The sequence below is a fragment of the Callithrix jacchus genome, chromosome 16, assembly GCF_049354715.1.
Source record: "Callithrix jacchus isolate 240 chromosome 16, calJac240_pri, whole genome shotgun sequence".
NCBI classification, from domain to species: Eukaryota; Metazoa; Chordata; class Mammalia; order Primates; family Cebidae; genus Callithrix; species Callithrix jacchus.
This window is the reverse complement of record NC_133517.1, coordinates 42,000,136-42,023,876: the sequence shown is the minus strand read 5'-3', so window position 1 is coordinate 42,023,876 and position 23,741 is coordinate 42,000,136. Positions and strand designations below refer to the sequence as shown.

General features: G+C 39.8%; 1 protein-coding gene across 22 annotated transcripts in view; it reads left to right on the top strand.

The window, feature by feature from the left end:
- Positions 1–23,741, top strand: part of RALYL (RALY RNA binding protein like) — a 765,327-nt gene that overhangs the window by 608,210 nt on the left and 133,376 nt on the right. For 14 of the 22 annotated variants that reach the window (XM_035276603.3, XM_035276608.3, XM_008982845.4 and 11 more), the window contains one exon: positions 21,222–21,254. The exons of the other annotated variants lie outside the window; for them this stretch is intronic. In XM_035276603.3, coding sequence (XP_035132494.1) covers positions 21,222–21,254 — 33 coding nt within the window. The remainder of the gene's footprint in view (positions 1–21,221; positions 21,255–23,741) is intronic. 22 annotated transcript variants of the gene reach the window in all.

Below are 23,741 nucleotides of genomic sequence, written 5' to 3'. Positions count from 1 at the left end.
GCATGTGCCTGTAATCCCAGCTACTCAGGAGGCTGAGGCAGGAGAATTGCCTGAACCCAGGAGGTGGAGGTTGCAGTGAGCCGACATCACGCCATTGCACTCCAGCCTGGGTAACAAGAGCGAAACTCCATCTCAAAAAAAAAAAAAAAAGCAAGGAGGCCAATGTTTCTAGAGTAAACTCAAACAAATCTTGGGGCCAAGAGGAAATGAGAGGATAATGGCAGAAATGTAAATGGAGGCACCAAATGATGTAAAGCCTCACAGGCCTTTGAAGTACTTTGTGTTTTACTCTGAGTAAAATGAAGAGGCTTTGGAAGTTTTTAAGCAGAAGAGTACCACGACAGAACTTAAATTCTGAAAAGTCACATTAGCTGTATGTTGACGATAGATTGTGGAGAGTGAGGGTAGAATGTGGGAAACCAGGCAGGAGATGGTGATGGCAGTTAAGTGGTAGCAAATGAAATGTCAAATAAAAAGTTATGTTACTGATTGAATTGGAAGGTATTGCCAACAAGATTATTAACAGATTGGAAGTGGACTGTGAGAAAAAGAATACAATTGAGGATAAACACATTATCTGCTGCTGGGTAGCAAGGTTAACTAGCTTTTTAAAAAAAAAAAAAAAACTTTTTTGTCATATTCAGTGATCCAGACTGAGTTCAGTCAAACAGTTCTGCTCTGTGTGTCCCAGATTGCTTTGGCACTTACAAAGCAAAACAGGAGAATTTCCCGGTCCCCCTTGCAGGACGTGTGACAGGGTGTGTCTCCTTTTGTCTGTTCAGCCACGTGCCTGTGTGCTGAAACCCCTTACGGGAGGGGGAGCATGCAAACAGGCAGGTGCAGAAGCCAAAACAAGCACCCCTGGGCTCTAGCCCCATGCCAGCATCCAGGGAAGGGAACCTGAGACTCCGGAAACCCAGGTGGGCATGTGTCACAGTGCACTCCCTTAGCCTTGCCATCTGCAGACAGCTTAAGGTACCCGGGTCCTTGTCCAGCATCCAGGAAGAATCAGGTCACACACAGACTTGAAGGATGAATGTGGGGGTTTTATTGAGGTGTGGAAGTGGCTCTCCACAGGATGGATGGGGACATGGAAGCGGGATGGAGTGGAAAAATAATCATCCCCTGGAATTGGCCATCCAGTGACCAATCTCCTTTCCAACCGTCTCCAGCCAAACTCCTCTTGGTATACGGACGCCCCTTCTTTTCTCTCTGCCACACCATTCTGCCGTTCTTCTGCTCTTCTCTTTGTCCTCTCATCTCCTGGAGCTGGTAGTTTGAAGTTTATGTGGGTACAGGATAAGGAGGCATGGCAGGACAAAAGGCAAGTTTTGGGTGCAAAAACAGAAATGCCTTTTCTCATTTAGGGCCACAGGTTTCCAGGCTTAAGGGTGGGGCCTTTGCTGGGGAACCACCCTCTTCTACCCAGTATTTCCCTGTTTCCTGTCCATATCAATAGCAGGTAAGTTTGCAAGCTGTAGTTGACATGAACAGCTGTGGTGGCTGAGTCTCTTTCTCCACATGGTCTCTCCCTGTGGTCAGTTTTAGTATATCACGTTATGATGGTCCCAAAGCAGTTAGAGTTTATACATGTTGACTGACTTTAAGAGGGAGGAAGAAGCTGCTTGTCCTCTTCAAACCTGGATTGCAAGTTCCAGAATGTCCCATCTGCCACATCACATTCTTTTTTAAGAGCAAGTCACAAGGACATAGACTCCACCTCTTGATGGGTGGGAGGAAGAAACTGATGATAGCCAGACTGTCTACCAGAGATGTCACCAAGGTTTTTAGACCAGGCAGCTGGACATCTGAAGTTGCAGTTAAGTGGAATGGGGAAGACTCACAGAAGTTAGAACAGGCCAATGTAGGTGGTGAGTAAAGATGTCACATAGGCAATTGAACATCTAATATGGGGTTCAGGGGAGAGATCTGGACTGGATGTGCATATTTGGGAGTCATCAATATATAGATGGTATTCCAAGCCCCAAGACTGGATGAGAACAGAAGGGGATAAGGAAAGATAGAAAAGAGAAGAACTCCAAGGACTGGGCTCTAGAATACTCTCAAACTTGAAGACAAGAACCAGCAAAGGTGACTGGGAAGAAACAACTCGTGAGGTAGTTAGGCTGAGTCATATGAAACTCAAGGAAGAAAATGTTTCAATAATAAATGATCAGTTGGATCAACTGCTCTTCTAAGTTCATGTTAACTAATAATTCACCATTGAACTTAGCATTGTGGAGACTATTCAAGACATTGACAAAAACAAACAAGGCTTTGAATCCATCTGGTTTGGGGTTATGGCTTGGTGCTTTGTCCTGCACAATTATCTCAGAGAGCATCCCAGCTACAGCTGTGAGTGGGAGGGACTCTAACGTGAAGCCAAAATGCATCTTTGCTAGTCGCTTGGAGCTTCCAACACAATACAGGAGTAGATAATACTGAATAATCCAGGTGGGTGATTGGTATTACACAATTTTGTCAACATGTAGCAGTTAAAATAATTACATTCTAAAATTAAGTGCCAGGATTTAATTCCTTCAGAGAACAAGGGTCAAGGGAGGATGGGGAAGATGAGGTTGCTGAGACAAAAACTCAGACAAGAAATTAACCAGAAGAACCAGTATGTTACTGGGAAGAAGGAAGAAACACAGCTAAGCCAAACATGCAAAAATGAGTTGTTATTTACCAAGCCTGTATCAGACATTAGCTACAACTTGGTCTGAACGAGTTTCAAATGTTCTATTAAGAGAAAGGATCAGAGATGGTGAGGTTGAAGCTGGGACATGAAGGGTATGAGAGTGTGGGGCACAGTGAAGAGTATGGAATGAATGGGCAGTAGGGAGTGACATGGAAGGACACATGTCAACTGCTCCTCCCAACCTACCAGGCCAGGACCTTGAAAATACATAGATTATGTCATTTAGCACCATTTACACTCCACAAAACTTATTATGACTGGCAATCAAAAGATTGCACAGTATTGACTCTTATATCTTCATCTGAAAGTAAAGAAAAAGATAAATGGCATCAGCATTCTGCAAAGGGCAGTACTCAGGATGAATATATGAAACTGGATAACTCTGACTGATTACCTCCTTGCCCAGGCTGCACTCTTGACAGAAAGCACAGTTTTTCTGTAGGATTTAACAGCCATTAGCAAGCAACTAAGACAACTGAAAGAGACAGCTGAGCAGCCACTTGCTAGTTTTTCTTTAATTTACTTCCCTTTACAAGTCTGGAACTGAGATGAGCAAATCTTGCTACATGAAAGTAATTACGTTTGAAAGTATTTCTTTTCAGAAAATCATTTTTCTTAATTTAATAGAAATATCTGCAGAGTTGTGTGCACTCCCTTCCAATGTGAAGGGCAGTAAGGTTAATCCTGGAATCATACTGGAGAAAAGATGAGACCTCATACTTTGACCTGGCCAAATATCTACCAGCACCATCCCCACTGCTGCCCCCAAAGCTGTTGGAGCATTTCAGTTCTCCCAGGAGAATCTGCCAGTGGTTAATGATCTTTATTGCCAGGAGGTTCTTTATCCTTCACCTCCATTCCTCTTGCTATAGTTCATTCCTCCCAGTAGAATTATGAAAGAATATTACAGCCTGTCTGAGGGAGATGAGCCCTGCAGCTTCAATTTCCAATGTGGCAAAAGTCATGAGTCTCAATGTCAGAACTGCCACAGAGATTCTTGGTTGATACCACAGTCATCCATTAACCTGTCCCTGAAGATAGCAGCCCAGATGGTGGTAACTGCAAATGAAACTTACCAAGGGGCTTGATGATAACCCTAAGCAGAGATTTCAGTTGAGCATGAAAGCCTTTGAAAAAGGTATCACAGGAAACAGAGAGGAAAGCTGCATTTTGTTCCAGAGAAATTGGTTCTATATAGGAAAATTCCATAGGAATGAAGGAGCCGGGATCTCTCCTCAACCATGTAGGTAAATATGATGTTCTTCTAATGATAAACAAATAGCATATAAGAAAATAGTACAAATATTACTAAACTATTAAGACTCAATATCTTGATCAAACTGCCTGAGTTATTACCCTGTTCTATGACTTTCTAGCTTTAAGAGCCTGGGAAAGTTTATTGATTCCTTTCTACCTCCATTTTATCATATGTAAAATAGAAATCACAATGATATCAACTTCACAGCAAAGTTATAAGGATTAAATATGTGAAAATGCTTCAAATAGTGCATCCAATTCTAAGCCTTGGCTGTCACACTTGAGGCACTAAATATACATTATTATTTGTACACATTGGCTTATGGACTATATGGCTGGAAATCTAAGTTCTACTGTGGATTTTATATCTGTTCATTACTTTTGTAGCCTTGAGCAAATTTCTGTACCTTGAATTAGCACAAATTGGTAAATACATATATGGACATAATGTTTTTCCTTTTTCTTACTCCTGTGCCAGACATAGGTTAATTACAGCCCCTTAAACCCTGATGCCTAAGTAGGCTTTAGAATTCATGTCAATATAATGTTCCCAGCAGCCACCATCAATTAGTCAGAGTTGACATTAAAATTAAAACTGATTTGACCTCTCAACTTTACAGCTCACAAGCTTGTAAAGGAATGATTGTTCCCACTTTCAGCCACCTCAGACTATTCCATCACAGTATCACCCAAAGCCCCACTTGGCCACCAATTTTTCAACGCTGAAAGGACACCACAAATGGCTGCATTTGAGATAATCCTTGTGTATTCATCACAACACTACACCCTTGTAGGTAGCCAGAGCTGGAGAAGGGATATGGTTGGCACGAGAGTCTACTGTGAGTACATGCTTTCCGTCAGTATCCAACACTATCTTGGACCTTTTTTTTTTTTTGAGACAGTCTTGTTCTGTCACCAGGCTGGAGTCTGGTGGCATGATCTCGGCTCACTGCAGCCTCTGCCTCCCGGTTCAAGCTATTCTCCTGCCTCAGCCTCCTGAGTAGCTGGGACTACAGGTGTGCACCACTACACCCAGTTAATTTTGTATTTTTAGTAGAGACGGGATTTCACCATGTTGGCCAGAATGGTCTCAATCTCCTGACCTCATAATCCACCCTCCTCACCTCGTGATCTACCCTCCTCAGCCTCCCAAAGTGTTGGGATTACAGGCGTGAGTCACCATACCCCGCCAATATCTTGGACTTTCATTCAACCAAATGAAAGCTGACCAACGGTGTACTCAGCCCTCTTTGTGCAGATGAAGGTGAGGAGGTCAGTGCCTGTACGGACCAACCAGTGCTTCTTCCCATGCTATGCTCCAAGAAAGCCTCTTCCTAATAAATCTTTTGCTCTCCACAACAAGACCCTAAGAATGTGTCTCCTAGGCATCTTGGCCCTGACCAGCCCCGACAGAAGCCTGGAATTGTTTCGTTTTGTTTTCAGGCTAGGGAACAAGAATAACTAAGAGAATAAGTACCACAGACAGATTCTGATCTTCAGTGGATCTCAGAGAATTCACCTACAGTTATCCATGAATATCCTGTTCCTATTACATAAAGAAGACTTTCTATTAAGTCTTTAGGAAATAAATGAATTTTTAAGAATACTGATAGAATTATGTTATATTTTAATATGAAAAATATTCTGTAAGAAGACACCTAAGAAACACAAGTGCTTATCTTTAATCAGTCATCATCTTTTGCTCCCATTTAATGATCTATTTTGACAAAAAGCTTTTTTAAAAATTTCTTAAATTATACTTTAAGTTCTGGGGTACATGTATAGAACATGTAGGTTTCTTACATAGGTATACCTGTGCCATAGTGGTTTGCTACATCCATCAACCCGTCATCTACCTTAGGTGTTTCTCCTAATGCTATCCCTCCCCTATCCCCACTACCCCCTGCTATTCCTCCCCTAGCCCCCACCCCCTCAATAGGCCCTGGTGTGTGATGTTCCCCTTCCTGTGTCCATGTGTTCTCATTGTTCAATACCCACTTATGAGTGAGAATATGTGATGCTTGGTTTTTTGTTTTTGTGACAGTTTGCTGAGTATGATGGTTTCCAGCTTTATCCATGTCCGTGCAAAGAACATGAACTCATCCTTTTTATGGCTGCATAGTATTCCATGGTATATATGTGCCACATTTTCTTCATCCAGTCTTTATTAAATCAGAATGTCTGGGAATGATTAAAATGTCATATGGATGTGTTTAGATTACAAATAGTTAAGGATGAGACATATAGACTAAATTTTAAATATCAAAATAAGATTTCTATAATCCTTAAGAAGTATATTATTTGTAAAATAGCATGCTATATTATTCCATAAATAACAAGCAATCAGTTAGCTACAGGATAACTCACAATGGCCTGGGCCATCATCATACCCAGTGTGGGGCCAGATAGACTAAACATCTGGCCAGTGTAGCATTTATTGTGTTCTTTGTCCTTTACCATTTGCTCAAGTACAGAGCAATGGCTGAGTGTAGTCTTAGGAGTTAGGCCTGTAACTGAATTCAGATTCCACTTTGCTGTGTGTCTTAGTTTGCTTCCTGCTGCTATCACAGAATACCACAGGCTGGATGATTTATAAAAAAAAAAAAAAAAATGTAAGTTTATTTGGCTCACAGTTCTGGAGACTGGAAAGTCCAAAATCAAGAGGCAGTGTCTAGTGAGGGATTTGTTACTGCATCATAACATGGTGGAAAGCATCACATGGTGAAAAAATGCATGCACAAAACAGAGAAAAAGCAAATCAAATCCACATCAGCATTAATGACATTTATTCATTCATCAGGGTAAAGTCCTCATGGCCTAATCGTCTCTTAAAGGTCTCACTTTTTACTACCATCACAATAGCAATTAAACTTCAACATGAGTTTTGGAGGGGACACTCAACAGCATCATGTGGCATTCAACAAATTACTGAGTTTTTCTGAACTTTAGTTTCCTCATATGCTGTCATCAAAATTCCATCCATGAGAGGTCTTGGCAGAGTCCCTGGCACATCGTAAGCTCTGGCTCTTATGATAATTGTTAGACTCCCTCATTGTTTGTGGAAGTGTGGTGGGGACAGATAGAAGCCAGCCACACTGTTTTTTTCTGGGTAAAATATTTTCACCCATGTTCATCTTTAAAACACTTTTTGAAATGCATAAAATTATTTTGGAGGAAGGAAAAAGTGTGCAGTTAAAATAAAGAAGTCCTTCCCACCCGCTTCCTTTCCATGTGCTGTAGAATAAAATAATTTGTACCAAAAAAAGGAAGCCCCTATTCCCTATTAAGAGATTAATTAATTCATACAGGGTAGATAAATGAGATTTCAAACATCACTAGATTTGGACACTAGCTTTGGCCTGTAAATTGACTTTCATCTGTAGTGGAGAATGTTAACACTTCTCAATTCCTACTCCTTGCTGGCTTGAGTAAAGCATACAGGAGCTACTTTCACAGAGAATTGTCTCTTCTTTATTTACTTTCATCCTACAGAACAGATTGAAAGCCAGTGGCATAGATCTAGGCACAGGTTTTCTCAGTCAGTCAACATCTGCTATGTGTCGGGTGCCATGCCAGGTACAGGTTAATGCAACTGCCAGAACAGTTCTCCTGCCCCCTTCTGAACTTTGTTCTACACACCTAATATCCTGCTAGTGATCCCAGATATTCTCTCCTCCACCCTTTTCTTTTCATTCTTCACTCTCTCTGGGCACACTTATGCTCTTTTATGATTTAATATACTAATTCTGCACTGATAACAGGACCCCTGAATCTATTTCCATCCCAATGTCTCACCTGAATGTCGGGCCCACATTTCCATCTGCTGGCTACTGTATATCTTCTCCAACATATCCCAACATGGTTCATTGATATATAACCACTACACCAACCTATTCCCCAACCTGAACTCTCTATTTCTAATAACTGGTCATGAATGCAGAAACAAGGCTCAGAGAACCCAGAGATTTACAAAAAAAATAGTAATAACAATGATGGCTAATATTTATGAAGCATTTGTCCACTATTTATTTAGTTATCTAATGTGTGTAATGTATTTATTTCTCACAATAGTTCTTTGATATGGGTCTACTATTATTTCCATTTTGCAAATGAAGTAACTGAGGCACAAAGAGAAGTCCCTTACTTTTCCAAGGCCACACAGACAGAGGTGGTAGAGTCATGATTGGAATCAGGCAATCTGATTCTAGAACCTGTACACTTAAGTCCTTTGGCACATTTGTCTTAAATGTAGGTCAGGGCTTGGGTTGTCCTAGCTGAAAAGAATAGATCAGATTATGGTAAATAGTATCACTGCCTGGAAGTTTTAAATACAATTTAACTCTGTAAATATATAAGAAGCTTTGGATTCATGACAAACCACTAGTCTTTCAAAAACTTTTGAAATTATTTCTGCAAAACACGCATATGCCAAAGCAAGGAAAAAAGCAGCATGTGTGAAAGCAAAATGCCAGTACACAAGGGAAAAAGCAAGATGTTACCCAGACAGTGAGCAATTTGCTCAGCCTGACTGGAGCATGGGATCTGTAGGCTGAAGTGATAGAAGACAAAGGTTGGGAAAGTACACTGGAACCAGATTGTGAATGAGCTTTCAGTTAAATTAAGACTATAAATAGAGTAATAAAGTTATATTGGACTGCTGCATTCTGTAGGCAAAACATGGGACTCAAAGTAGGGGGACAAGGTAGGGAAGGTTCATCCAACAAAATCATGACTGACAGCCTCAAATGAAATAGGCATGATTCTAGGTACTTGAAATACAGTTAGTTTGTACCTCCAAGAAGTGTGCAGTCTTAGGGGGAGCTTGGCAATTACACTGGAAACTTTTAATTCACCATAGTTAAGTTTCACAGAGAGCTATGAAAATAGTTATGAAGTACCACTAACAAACCCATCATGCCTTGTAAGAAAATACTTCCTGGAAACAGGCAGAGATTTGTAATGAGAGGGGAATTACATGATTATGTTTGTATTTTAGAAATTTAATTTTGCTAGTAGATATGGCAATACCAAAGAAATATTGAAGAAGGGATGTCATTGAAGAAATTAATGCATCATATAAAAGTAGATGTTCACTTGAACTGTGAAAATAAGAACTGAGAAGGAAGCACAGAATCAAGAGAACTTTTGGCAACAGAAAACCCTTATAACTAGAAAGGTGGTTGGAAAGGAGTTCGTGAGAATAACTCCAGTCTTTCTTGTTTGGTCACCTAAGTGGTTGAGTTTTCCAAGTTAGGGGACAACAAGGAAGAGCAGAATAAGGGAGGAAGTCCATAAGTTTAGTTTGAGATATGTTAGGTTAGAGGCATCAACAATTAGAGATATTTCATGGGCATTTATAGCCATCTACCATAAATAGAATGATGCCAGATATGTAAGTTTTGGAATTTCCAACATTTGAAACCAGATGAGATTTCTCAGTAGAGCATAGAAGTATGAAGAGAGACAATGTGACCGTACCTTGAAGCACATATAAACAAAACAAACAAAATGGAGAGATGGCACAGGAACTTCGGAGTTAAAATAAATGTCTGAATTCAAATCCTAGCTCAACCACTCATGAGCTGTGTGACTTTGGACAAGGTATTTAACATCTTGTGGTCTCAGTTTCCTCATCTATAAAATAAGAACTACCTCAGATTGTATCATAATTTTAAAATAAATTAGTGTTTATAAAGAATGTTGAATAACACCTGGCCTTAAATTTAGCTTTTATTAAATACGAAGTATTATAATTCATTTAGCTCCAAATATTGACCTTCATTCTTTGTTCTATTTTATTTCTCCACTACGTCTTATTTTTTTCCGAAGGCTGACATTTGTTTATCTTATTCTACTCCTAATTCTAGTGGGTCTTGAATGCAGTATTATTAAATTCACTACCTACTTCACATAAAATCTTAGGAAAGATCAAATCAATCCCTTCATGAAACAATTACCTTGTAAAAAAAATCTTAGAAAGTTCTCTGTAGGTGTATCACAATATAATCATCTGTTTCTATTGATTAAATTGATAAATAATTTTCTACAAAGGAATATTTCTCCTAGGAGCTTTCTTCTTTTACTTTTTTTCCATCTTACAGGGCCAACACTACTAAAATGATCTATTCATACATTCCAAGCAGTTTCAGACTTCAGAGTTAACAACCTGTCTTTGGTATAGTCATGACCAACAGGATCCACTCTGCCAAGAACTGTGCTAGATGTTTTGAATACAAAACCTCATAATCTTCCCCCAAACTTATTGAGTCGAGTATGATGTTTGCTATATAGTTGAAATAAATGAGGTTATTCAGAGCCCCTGAATCATTCCAAGTCTAGGGAAGTTGCCTCAATGTAATGAACCACAACTGAGCAGTTAGTTTCAAAAAAGAACATCATTCAACATGAGCCAGTTGTCTCTCTGCTCTGCAGTGTGTCATCATTTTGAGGATGAGACACAGGGTAGGATGGCCTGACAGTGGCACGTCACCAAGATTTCCTGCTCTATTTCACCACAGAAGACACTTGGGAGTCCTGGTACCTTAGACTTATCATCTATGGCTTGGAGGAACCAATGACCAATAATCTTTTCTTTCAGCTCAGTTTATGAACCATCAGCAACACTCTCCCCTCTAGACCCATCAGGAGGCTTAACACAGAACTGCTGGAAGTCTCTTGTCTAAGCAAAGTACAGGTTTAATATTCTTACCAGTCTTATGAGACTCTAAGTTCAGTTTTGTTTAATTAATTTTGATATATTTTCTTAACCCATACATCCAAAATATTCACTAGATAATGAATATAAAAATTATTTTTATTATACTTTAAGTTCTGGGGTACATGTGTAGAACTTGCAGGAATGTTGCATAGGTACACACATGCCATGGTGGTTTCCTGTCTTCATCCCCCAGTCACGTACGTCAGCCATTTCTCCCAGTGTTATCCCTCCCCAACCTCCCCACCTCTAGCTGTCCCTCCCCTACTCCCCCACTCCTCAACAGACCCCAGTAGGTGATGTTCCCCTCCCTCTGCCCATGTGTTATTGCTCAACACCTGCCTATGAGTGAGAACATGTGGTGTTTGGTTTTCTGTTCTTGTGTCACTTTGCTGAGAATGATGGTTACCAGATGTATCCACGTCCCTACAAAGGATAGGAACTCATTGTTTTTTGTTGTTTTTTTTAAATTTTTTATTGCATTTTAGGTTTTGGGGTACATGAGCAGAGCATGCAAGACAGTTGCGTAGGAACACACATGGCAGTGTGCTTTTCTTTCCTTCTCCCCTTCACTCACATTTGGCATTTCTCCCCAGACTATCCCTCCCCACCTCCCCCTCCCACTGGCCCTCCCCTTTTCCCCCCAATAGACCCCAGTGTTTAGTACTCCCCTTTCTGTGTCCATGTGTTCTCATTTTTCATCACCCGCCTATGAGTGAGAATATGCGGTGTTTCATTTTCTGTTCTTGTGTCAGTTTGCTAAGGATGACGTTCTCCAGATTCATCCATGTCCCTACAAACGACACAAACTCATCATTTCTGATTGCTGCATAATATTCCATGGTGATTATGTGCCACATTTTTCCAATCCAGTCTATTATCAATGGACATTTTGGTTGATTCCAGGTCTTTGCTATTGTAAACAGTGCTGCAATGAACATTCGTGTACATGTGTCCTTATACTAGAACGATTTATAGTCTTTTGGATATATACCCAGTAATGGGATTGCTGGGTCAAATGGAATTTCTATTTCTAAGGCCATGAAAAATCGCCTCACTGTCTTCCACAATGGTTGAACTAATCTACACTCCCACCAACAGTGTAAAAGTGTTCCTTTTTCTCCACATCCTCTCCAGCATCTGTTGTCTCCAGATTTTTTAATGATCGCCATTCTAACTGGCGTGAGATGGTATCTCAATGTGGTTTTGATTTGCATCTCTCTGATGACCAGTGACAATGAGCATTTTTTCATATGATTGTTGGCCTCATATATGTCTTCTTTCGTAAAGTGTCTGTTCATATCCTTTGCCCACTTTTGAATGGGCTTGTTTGTTTTTTTCCTGTAAATCCGTTTGAGTTCTTTGTAAATTCTGGATATCAGCCCTTTGTCAGATGGGTAAACTGCAAAAATTTTTTCCCATTCTGTTGGTTGCCGATCCACTCTAGTGACTGTTTCTTTTGCCGTGCAGAAGCTGTGGAGTTTCATTAGGTTCCGTTTGTCTATTTTGGCTTTTGTTGCCAATGCTTTTGGTGTTTTGTTCATGAAGTCCTTGCCTACTCCTATGTCCTGGATAGTTTTGCCTAGATTTCCTTCTAGGGTTTTTATGGTGCCAGGTCTTATGTTTAAGTCTTTAATCCATCTGGAGTTAATTTTAGTGTAAGGTGTCAGGAAGGGGTCCAGTTTCTGCTTTCTGCACATGGCTAGCCAGTTTTCCCAACACCATTTGTTAAACAGGGAATCCTTTCCCCCTTGCTTGTTTTTGTCAGGTTTATCAAAGATTGTATAGTTGTAGATATGTTGTGTTGCCTCCGGTGCCTATGTTTTGTTCCATTGGTCTATATCTCTGTTTTGGTACCAGTACCATGCTGTTTTGATTACTGTAGCCTTGTAGTATAGTTTGAAATCCGGTAGTGTGATGCCCCCCGCTGTGTTCTTTTTGCTTAGAATTGACTTGGCTATGCGGGCTCTCTTTTGGTTCCATATGAAGTTCATGGTGGTTTTTTCCGGTTCTGTGAAGAAAGTCAATGGTAGCTTGATGGGGATAGCGTTGATTCTGTAAATTACTTTGGGCAGTATAGCCATTTTCACGATGTTAATTCTTCCTAACCATGAACATGGAATGTTTCTCCATCTGTTTGTGTCCTCTCTTATTTCGTTGAGTAGTGGTTTGTAGTTCTCCTTGAAGAGGTCCCTTACGTTCCTTGTGAGTTGTATTCCAAGGTATTTTATTCTTTTTGTAGCAATTGTGAATGGCAGTTCGTTCTTGATTTGGCTTTCTTTAAGTCTGTTATTGGTGTAGATGAATGCTTGTGATTTTTGCACATTGATTTTATATCCTGAGACTTTGCTGAAGTTGCTTATCAGTTTCAGGAGTTTTTGGGCTGAGGTGATAGGGTCTTCTAGGTATACTATCATGTCATCTGCAAATAGAGACAATTTGGCTTCCTCCTTTCCTATTTGAATACCCTTTATTTCTTTTTCTTGCCTGATTGCTCTGGCTAGAACTTCCAGAACTATATTGAATAGGAGTGGTGAAAGAGGGCATCCTTGTCTAGTGCCAGATTTCAAAGGGAATGCTTCCAGTTTTTGCCCATTCAGTATAATATTGGCTGTTGGTTTGTCATAAATAGCTTTTATTACTTTGAGATACGTTCCATCGATACCGAGTTTATTGAGGGTTTTTAGCATAAAGGGCTGTTGAATTTTGTCAAATGCCTTCTTGGCGTCAATTGAGATAATCATGTGGTTTTTGTTTTTGGTTCTGTTTATGTGGTGAATTATGTTTATAGACTTGCGTATGTTGAACCAGCCTTGCATCCCTGGGATGAATCCTACTTGATCATGGTGAATAAGTTTTTTGATTTGCTGTTGCATTCGGCTTGCCAATATTTTATTGAAGATTTTTGCATCTATGTTCATCATGGATATTGGCCTGAAGTTTTCTTTTCTTGTTGGGTCTCTGCCGGGTTTTGGTATCAGAATGATGTTGGTCTCATAAAATGATTTGGGAAGTATTCCCTCTTTTTGGATTGTTTGAAATAGTTTTAGAAGGAATGGTACCAGCTCCTCTTTGTGTGTCTGGTAGAATTCGGCTGTGAACCCGTCTGGACCTGGGCTTTTTTTGTGTGGTAGGCTCTTAATTGCTGCCTCGACTTATGACCTTGTTATTGGTCTATTCATAGTTTCAGCTTCCTCCTGGTTTAGGCTTGGGAGGATGCAGGAGTCCAGGAATTTATCCATTTCTTCCATGTTTACTAGTTTATGTGCATATAGTTGTTTGTAATATTCTCTGATGATGGTTTGGATTTCTGTGGAATCTGTGGTGATTTCCCCTTTATCATTTTTTATTGCATCTATTTCGTTGTTCTCTCTTTTCTTTTTAATCAATCTGGCTAGTGGTCTGTCTATTTTGTTGATCTTTTCAAAAAACCAGCTCTTGGATTTATTGATTTTTTGAAGGGTTTTTCGTGTCTCAATCTCTTTCAGTTCAGCTCTGATCTTAGTTATTTCTTGTCTTCTGCTGGGTTTTGAGTTTTTTTGATCTTGCTCCTCTTGCTCTTTCAATTTTGACGATAGGGTGTCAATTTTGGATCTCTCCATTCTCCTCATATGGGCACTTATTGCTATATACTTTCCTCTAGAGACCGCTTTAAATGTGTCCCAGAGGTTCTGGCATGTTGTGTCTTCGTTCTCATTGGTTTCGAAGAACTTCTTTATTTCTGCCTTCATTTCATTGTTTACCCAGTCAACATTCAAGAGCCAGTTGTTCAGTTTCCATGAAGCTGTGCGGTTCTGGGTTGGTTTCTGTATTCTGAGTTCTAACTTCATTGCACTATGGTCTGAGAGGCTGTTTGTTATGATTTCAGTTGTTTTGCATTTGTTGAGCAGTGCTTTACTTCCAATTATGTGGTCAATTTTTGAGTAGGTGTGATGTGGTGCTGAGAACAATGTATATTCTGTGGATTTGAGGTGGAGAGTTCTGTAAATGTCTATCAGGTTTGCTTGCTCCAGGTCTGAGTTCAAGCCCTGGATATCCTTGTTGATTTTCTGTCTGGTTGATCTGTCTAATATTAACAGTGGAGTGTTAAAGTCTCCCACTATTATTGTGTGGGAGTATAAGTCTCTTTGTAAGTCCTTAAGAACTTGCCTTATGTATCTGGGTGCTCCTGCATTGGGTCCATATATGTTTAGGATCATTAGCTCTTCTTGTTTTATTGATCCGTTTACCATTATGTAATGGCCTTCTTTGTCTCTTTTGATCTTTGTTGCTTTAAAGTCTATTTTATCAGAGATGAGAATTGCAACACCTGCTTTTTTTTGCTCTCCATTTGCTTCGTAAATCTTCCTCCATCCCTTTATTTTGAGCCTTAGTGTATCCTTGCATGTGAGATGGGTTTCCTGGATACAGCACACTGATGGGTTTTGGATTTTTATCCAATTTGCCAGTCTGTGTCTTTTGATTGGTGCATTTCATCCATTTACATTTAGGGTTAATATTGTTATGTGTGAATTTGATACTGCCATTTTGATGCTAAGTGGCTGTTTTGCCTGTTAGTTGTTGTAGATTCTTCATTATGTTGATGCTCTTTAGCATTTAGTGTCATTTTGGAATGGCTGGTACTGGTTGTTCCTTTCTATGTTTAGTGCCTCTTTTAGGAGCTCTTGTAAAGCAGGCCTGGTGGTGACAAAATCTCTGAGTACTTGCTTGTTCGCAAAGGATTTTATTTTTCCTTCACTTTTGAAGCTCAGTTTGGCTGGATATGAAATTGTGGGTTGAAAGTTCTTTTCTTTAAGAATGTTGAATATTGGACCCCACTCTCTTCTGGCTTGCAGAGTTTCTGCCGAGAGATCTGCTATGAGTCTGACGGGCTTCCCTTTGTGGGTAACTCAACCTTTCTCTCTGGCTGCCCTTAGTATTTTCTCCTTTATTTCAACCTTGTTGAATCTGATGATTATGTGCCTTGGGGTTGCTCTTCTTGCAGAATATCTTTGTGGTGTTCTCTGGATTTCCTGCATTTGAGTGTTGGCCTGTCTTGCTAGGTGGGGGAAGTTTTCCTGTATGATGTCCTGAAGAGTATTTTCCAGCTTGGATTCATTCTCTTCGTCCCCTTCTGGTACACCTATCAAACGTACTTTAGGTCTTTTCACAATGTCCCGCATTTCTTGGAGACTTTGTTCACTCTTTTTTGCGCTTTTTTCTCTAATCTTGGTTTCTCGTTTAATTTCATTGAGTTGGTCTTCGACTTCGGATATTCTTTCTTCTGCTTGGTCAATTCGGCTATTGAAACTTGTGCATGCTTCGTGAAGTTCTCGTATTGTGTTTTTCAGCTCCTTTAATTCATTCATATTCCTCTCTAAGTTATCCATTCTTGTTATCATTTCCTCATATCTTTTTTTAAGTTCCTTAGTTTCTTTGCATTGATTTAATACATGTTCTTTTAGCTCACAAAAGTTTCTCATTATCCACCTTCTGAAGTCTAATTCTGTCATTTCGTCACAGTCATTCTCCGTCCAGCTTTGTTCCCTTGCTGGTGAGGAGTTTTGGCCCTTTCTAGGAGGCGAGGTGTTCTGGTTTCGGGTGTTTTCCTCCTTTTTTCGCTGGTTTCTTCCCATCTTTGTGGGTTTATCCACTTGTCGTCTGCGTAGTTGCTGACTTTTCAATTGGGTCTCTGAGTGGACACCCAGATTGTTGATGATGAAGTATTTCTGTTACTTGGTTTTCCTTCTACCAGCCTAGCCCCTTCGCTGTACGACTGCTGAGGTCCTCTCTAGGCCGTGCTTGTCTGGGGTGCACCTCTAGCAGCTGTGGCACAGCGAGGGATGCTACGCGTTTCTTTTTCTGCTATCTTTGTCCCAGGATGATGCCTGTCAAATGTCAGTCTTTTGGATATAGAGGGGTCAGGGAACTGCTTGAGGAGACAGTCTGTTCTTTTTAGGAGCTCATTTTCTGAGCTGTAAGCTCTGTTGTTCATTCAGGGCTGTTAGGCTGCTATGTTTGATTCTGCTGCAACAGAGCTCATTAAAAAAACCCTTTTTTTCTCAAATGCTCTGTGTTGGGGGGTTCGGGCTTTATTTTTCGTTGGTCTTTGAGGTGTCCTGCCCAGCTAGGAGGCAGACTAGCCACTGTTTGCCTGCCGAGACTCCGCCCTGCTCTTGTGTGATTCGCCCTGTTCCTGCAGGCTTTGCTGTGGTCTCCGCCACGCCCTGCGGTGGAGTCTCTTCGTTGTAGCGTGTTGCCTTGGCAATGGCAGGCTGCCTCAGCAGTGGGCGTGTATCTCAGTAGGGACGGGCTGCCTCGGCAACAGGAGGCTGCGTCCGCAGTGGGCGTGTATCTCAGTAGGGACGGGTTGCCTCGGCAATGGCTGGCTGCGTCAGCAGTGGACGTGTATCTCAGTTGGGGCGGGTTGCCTCGATAGTGTTGGACGCCCCTCCCACACAGAGCATCTCGGACAGTCTGCTCGGGATAGTTTGAAATCACGGTTTTGTTCGTCCCACTGGGTATCCCGAACGCTCTGTCCCTGCAATCCCCTGGGCTGGCCTACTGTCCAAGTCTCGTTCAGTCTCAAGTCCAGCCCTCTCAAGTCTCAGGTTGCCGGTTCAACAGGGCACCCGGACAAGCGCGCCCTGTGGGGATTGCTGGGTAGGGCTGGCCGCCGCCACCCCGGCTGCCGGCTTCGCCAGGCAGACTTACTGCCTGGTGTCCCGTGTCTTTTCTATACTTGGGAGTTTCCCCGTTCTGTGGGCAACAAAGATCAGTCTAAAAATGCAGCTCGGACTCACCTCTTTGCGGATTCAACGAGAGCTCCAATCCTGGGTTGTTCTCACAGCGCCATCTTGAGCCCAACCTTCGAACTCATCGTTTTTTATGGCTGCATAGTATTCCATGGTGTATATGTGCCACATTTTCTTTGTCCAGTCTATCATTGATGGGCATTTGGGTTGGTTCCAGGTCTTTGCTACTGTGAACAGTACCAGTTAATTGAATATTGTTCAGAGAATATGTCATAGTGATGATGATAAGTAGTACCTCAGAGATGGGTTTGTCCCTGTAAAATGAAGGTATCAGGATCAACTTTAAAAAGGGAGTTACATTGAGATCAATTTAAATGATAAATAGATCATGCATGGGGAAAAACAGCCTTCTGGTGTAGAAATATAATGAATGCTAAAAGTATACCAAAGCAAAGCCAAATCAGATGTGTCTGAACAATATTTAGTTTTTCTAGAATGAAGTGTTAGTTAGAGAAGCAGTAAAGAATAACATGGAAAACTGGTTTGGGCATGTTTGTGAAGGGCTTAAAAGTTTAGGTACCATCTTATGGTTAATGAGATCATCAAGAAAGGTGGTGACATAAAAGCAATATTTTAGGTGAATTTGTCAGTAGGATCAGTGGTTAAAATGGTGATGTAGTGAAAAAATTCAAGTTATTCTGAATTTCTAAACCTGAGAAAAAAATATCTTGATATTTATTAAAAGTTAAGAAAGCCTGTTTTAGAAGGTTGTTTCCAATTCCTTCCAACAAAATAATTGTATCTCACACATTGGCATACTTTTTCTGTAAAGGCCATGTAGTAAATATTTTAGGATTTTAGACATGCAGTTTCTGGCACAATTGCTCAACTTGTTGCCATAACATAAAAGCAGCCTTAAACAATATGTAAATGAAGTCACAGGGCTCTGTTTCAGTAAGGTTTATTTATGGACACTGAAGTTTAAATTTCATGTGTCACAAATATTACTCTTCTTTTGATATTTCCCAGCTTCTTTAAAATGTAAAAACCATTCCTAGCTCGGGACTATACATAATCAGAGGGTTAGCAGGATTTGCCCAGAGTTTGAAAACTCCTGGTTTATAGAACATCAGTCAGTTTCAATCCAATATTATTTTGAAAACTTTGAATTTTCTTCTGAAGTCTTCTCTTGAGCATTTGGAAGGAGCTGATCGAAGTGGGCTTGAAGCGGTAGGAGAAGGGGACAACTATCAATAACTAACAAGTCAGACTAATCATTATTAACCACAGAGGGCAGTAGGACAACATATGTCCCAGTATACTCTAATCCAACAGCTGCTTGTCTGAAACCTTAAGAAAGAGAGAGAGAGAGAGAAAAATCAATAACTACTACTTCAAACACATTCTGAACTAAGCATTTTGATAACTGCAGAGGAAAAATCAAAAGTGATGGGCTTTGCTTTTATTCAAGTTGCTTATGCCACCCTAACGTGGTACAGTGCAGTATTTGCCCAAAGGGAGTGAGTGGCAGCACTGATGGAAGCTTAGTGTGAGAGCAGTGTGTATAGTTGAAGTGACTTTGAACAAAGAATTTTGGAGACACTAGCTAGGCTGGGGTAACTAGTGAAAAGCAGCCTGGGAATTGAATGCAAAGAGGGGAACATGGGAGTCCCAAAGGAAAAATTGATGGGACTTGCTAACTAATGAGACATGGAGGCTGAAAAAGAGAGAAAAGAAAGATATAAAATGTTTTAAAATAGTCCCATTATATTATTCACACAGCAGTGAGAGACGGGGAGGATAATGTAGTATGGAGAAAATGGGGAACATAGGAGGCTGGAGGATAGCACTTCACACAAGCAAATCACACACATACACTAACATCTGATAAATGTTAGTCTGAAATTATTGGCAAATAAGAGAGAAGGGATCCTATTAATGCCCACATGCTTTTTTTTAATTACAAGTATTATCAGATGGAAAATAAAGCAATATCATTATGGTGCTAATGGTCTAATATGTGAACAATCTCCTGCATCATATTATATAGACTCCCCCTCATTTCTTCAAAGTAATTTCCTTTTGATCACTTGGCACTGGTCATGTCTTATAAAGCAAATATATCCAAACATTTTTCATTGCTTATCTTCAGCTTTTCCCTCCCTAGTTCTGTTTGCTTATGTAGATCACAAATGTATGAGAAAACAAACGCAACAGGTCAATTAATGTACCTACAGTTAGAGATGTGAGTACTACCAGAATTCAGAAAAGAAAAGGTGACATAAATAAACCTTTCTAAACTCTTAGCACCAACTATTGGTTTTATCTACTTCTACCCTACCTAGAGCTGTCCAAAGGGATTGCTAAGTCATTTGCTCCCTAAAAAAGCCCCTTTCCTGCTATTATTATTATTCACTCAAAGCAGCATCATATGTGGCAGAGACGCATGTCAGCTCTGCCTATAAATGCACCAAGGCATAGTTCTCATAAGCAATTTTTTTACATACACAGAATGAAATAGAGATAAAATAGTAATTATTGCCTTCACTGTTTAGACTCCTATTTATAAAAACAAATTTTAGCCTGATTCTAAGATAGTCATTTCAATTGTGCTTTTTAAAAATCTTAAACACCAGAATTTAGTTAAAAATATCTTCAATTTGCCTACATTTAACTCTTAATTGTATCTTAAGACACCTATAATGGGCCGGGCGCGGTGGCTCAAGCCTGTAATCCCAGCACTTTGGGAGGCCGAAGCGGGTGGATCACGAAGTCGAGAGATCGAGACCATACTGGTCAACATGGTGAAACCCCGCCTCTTAAAAATACAAAAAATTAGCCGGGCATGGTGGCGCGTGCCTATAATCCCAGCTACTCAGGAGGCTGAGGCAGGAGAATTGCTTGAACCCAGGAGGCGGAAGTTGCGGTGAGCTGAGATTGCGCCATTGTACTCCAGCCTGGGTAATGAACGAAACTCCGTCTCAAAAAAAAAAAAAAAAGACACCTATAATGAAACTAGTGTGGCCAAAATACACTTACCGACAGATTTCCTTAATTATTAACTAGGAACTATTTACAAGTATATTCTTTCCTGATTCACTTACATTTTATGAAAAATGGCAAGCTAATTTATGAAATCAGCAAAGTAGCTGGAAGTAAGCCTAGCCCATTTTATACTGAGAAAAAGAAGGCACAGAGTATGTTTTAAAGTAGCTTTCTCAAGTGAACTACAAGCCCCAGGATTAGACTTTCCCTTTGAGATACTGAGGTACAGAAAATACCCAGTTTTTAGAAACACAAAGGAGGCAGAACGACCCAGATCTGTGACCTGACACTATCCCCACCCCAAGGGGTGTTAAGACCAATAAATAACTATGTATGGTATGCTGCTTCTATGTTCTGAATAAAACAGTTATTCAGCCAACATGTAACAAATACATTACAAATTATTTCACTATTACAACAACCGTAAATAGACGTATAAAAACTTCTAAAAATTACCAGGAATAAACAAAGTGAGTAGATACAGAGAGTGCAAATCAGAATTAGACTAACAATATAACCATCTTAACCTAGCACTTAAATGCTATGTCCTCATTTCAAGACTCTCAGTTTACTTAGCTTCTGCATTAATCCAGCTGCAAACTGACTTAGTCCAGGTAGGTCTTAATATATTATTCATTGCTTTTTACTAGTGTTAAACTATGTATTTTCATCCAAACAAGTATAATAATTTTGTCAGGTTCATGTAAAAGCAATTTTTAATATATAGCAAATTGTTATATTAAAAGAAAATTTTCATATTTTTTCATAGACTTGAATCAAAGGAACCTTTCCTGTCTGTTGGGTGAGTATATCTTAAGTATTAATTATTTAATTCAAATTAATAAGAACTTCTGAGATAGTATTTTCAGTCATTTACCCTCATATTCAAAATCATGACGTATCATTGCATGCAACATTGCTATCTATGTCTTATGGAGACTTAACTAAAATGCTCCCTAGGTTGTATTGCGACCTCAGAGATGTAGCTAATGAATGTATATGAAATCCTGTATCTTCCATAAAGGCTGAACAAGGTACACAGTGATTATCCATATTCTCTTCATGTAAAAATATACTCAGATTGGTCTTAAAAATTCCTCTGAGCCATAGCTCCACCATTCCAAGCCTGTCTACCCATTGCTGTACTCCATTTCTTTTCAATCTATTATATCCTCTGTTTCTTCACCCACTTCCCTAAATCTGTCTTCACAGTCAATATCTATCTTTTCTCCTTAGCTCTCATTTCACTTTAATTTCTCCAGTTCACTCATATTGACTGCTTCTCTGCACCCAAAGCTGAGGAACCCTGAGGCAAATTTAGATAAGATGAATGCTTGTCTACTCTGATGGTATCCTTCTTAGTCACAATACGTATCTTAAGATTAATGTCTTGTTGGCCAGGCGCAGTAGCTCATGCCTGTAATCCTAGTACTTTGATAAGCTGAGGTGGGCAGATCACCTGAGGTCAGGAATTCAAGACCAGCCTGGCCAACATGGTGAAACTCAGTGTCTACTAAAAATATAAAAAATAGCCAGGCGTGGTGGCACATGCCTGTAATCCCAGCTACTTGGGAGGCTGAGGCAAGAGAATTAATTGCTTGAACCCGGGAGGGTGAGGTTGCAGTGAGCCAAGATGGTGCAACAGTTGGTGCTCTTTTGCCTGGACAACAGAGCAACACTTTGTCTCAAATAATAATAATATTGCTGACATGAGTATACATGTTCTATTTTTAGGCATTTCAAACTAAGAATAAGCCATGTTGTTTGTATCTGATTTATCAAATACTCCTGTAACTAATATATTAAAGTGTATTATGAATGGACTTTTGCACTTTCAATATTATAGATGATTTGTATCAAAAAGTAGTGGAAGATGCCATGCCTTGCCTACAGAAACGGTGCTCTATTTGATGAGGGACCGAAAGCCCTCAAATATAGGCAGCCACAATCTTCATGCTTAATGACCAGAAACAAGGAATGGGGTTAGATTTTTAAGTGAACAGATCAATTTTCTTTTATTACGTTGTGCATGGCCTATGAATATTTCTATCACTCATTAAACAGCATGGTTCCCAGTTCCTTTCAACTCTTCATAAAAGCTTTTCAGAAAGCAACTCAAATCATGGAAATAAAAATAATTGTTAAGGGATGTGGAAGAGAAAAATGGAATATATGCATTTATTTAAAGACTACATGAAAAATGAAAGGTCGAATTGGTCTGGTCCAAAAAAGGTGATAAAGCATGCTTTTTTTTCCCCTACATTGATCATCAGCTTCTATTGTTAAAAATCTCTACACCTGAAAAAAAAATCTTTTAGTTTGAATGCATATGATCTGCCCTAAAGTCAAATGGCCCGAAATAGCTTCTCTTCATGCCTCACTTTATGTAGTTTCTCTGCAGGCTTTACTGTTCTCCTGGCCATTCTGGGATGGAATCCTTTTTTTTTTTTTTTTTGGCGGGCGGGGCGGTGGGGGGGCATGCTTTTGTTTTAAAAGGCAGACCCTAAGTAATCTTGATTTTAAACTTATCAAGAGTTTGGCACTGAGTATTAAAACCCTAAGAACAACTTTACAAAAAAAAATAATATATAACTCAGCAAATACTCAAAGTGGGAAAATTAGCATGGCACACATAAGATATTTCTTATGTCTTAAAAGTAAAGTGGTATAAAAGGCAACCCAAATGATTTTGCTGAATAGATATTTTAATTTCTAGCTAAATTTTTTCATTACCTCAAGAAAATTATATTAAATAAAATTATCCAGAATTATGTATGCCAAGGTGGGTGATTCACTTGAGCACAGGAGTTCAAGACCAGCCTGGACAACATGGTGAAACCTCATCTCTACAAAAAATACAGAAATTAGCTGGCAGTGGTGGCATGCCTGTTGTCCTAGCCACGTAGGGGCTAAGGTAAGAGGATCACTTCAGCCCAGGAGGTTGAGGCTACAATGAGCCGAGATTATACCACTTTACTCTAGCGTAGGCAGTAGAGTGAGACCCTGTCTCAAAAAAAAAAGGATAAAAGTATGTATATATCTCTCTCCTCCCTTGTTCAGTGAGAGGATGGATAGAAGTGAACCAATGGACATATATAAGCATACTAGGCACAAGGCAGTCTGCTCATAAGTACCATTATTCAAATTTATGACTTTTTTCTCTCAAAGGTTTTATTTTTTATAAATAAATTTTTATATATTTTTTCCTGATGCTTTATACCCATTTCTTTTTTTACATAAGTTATTAAGGTACAGGTGGTATTTGATTACATGAGTAAGTTCTTTAGTG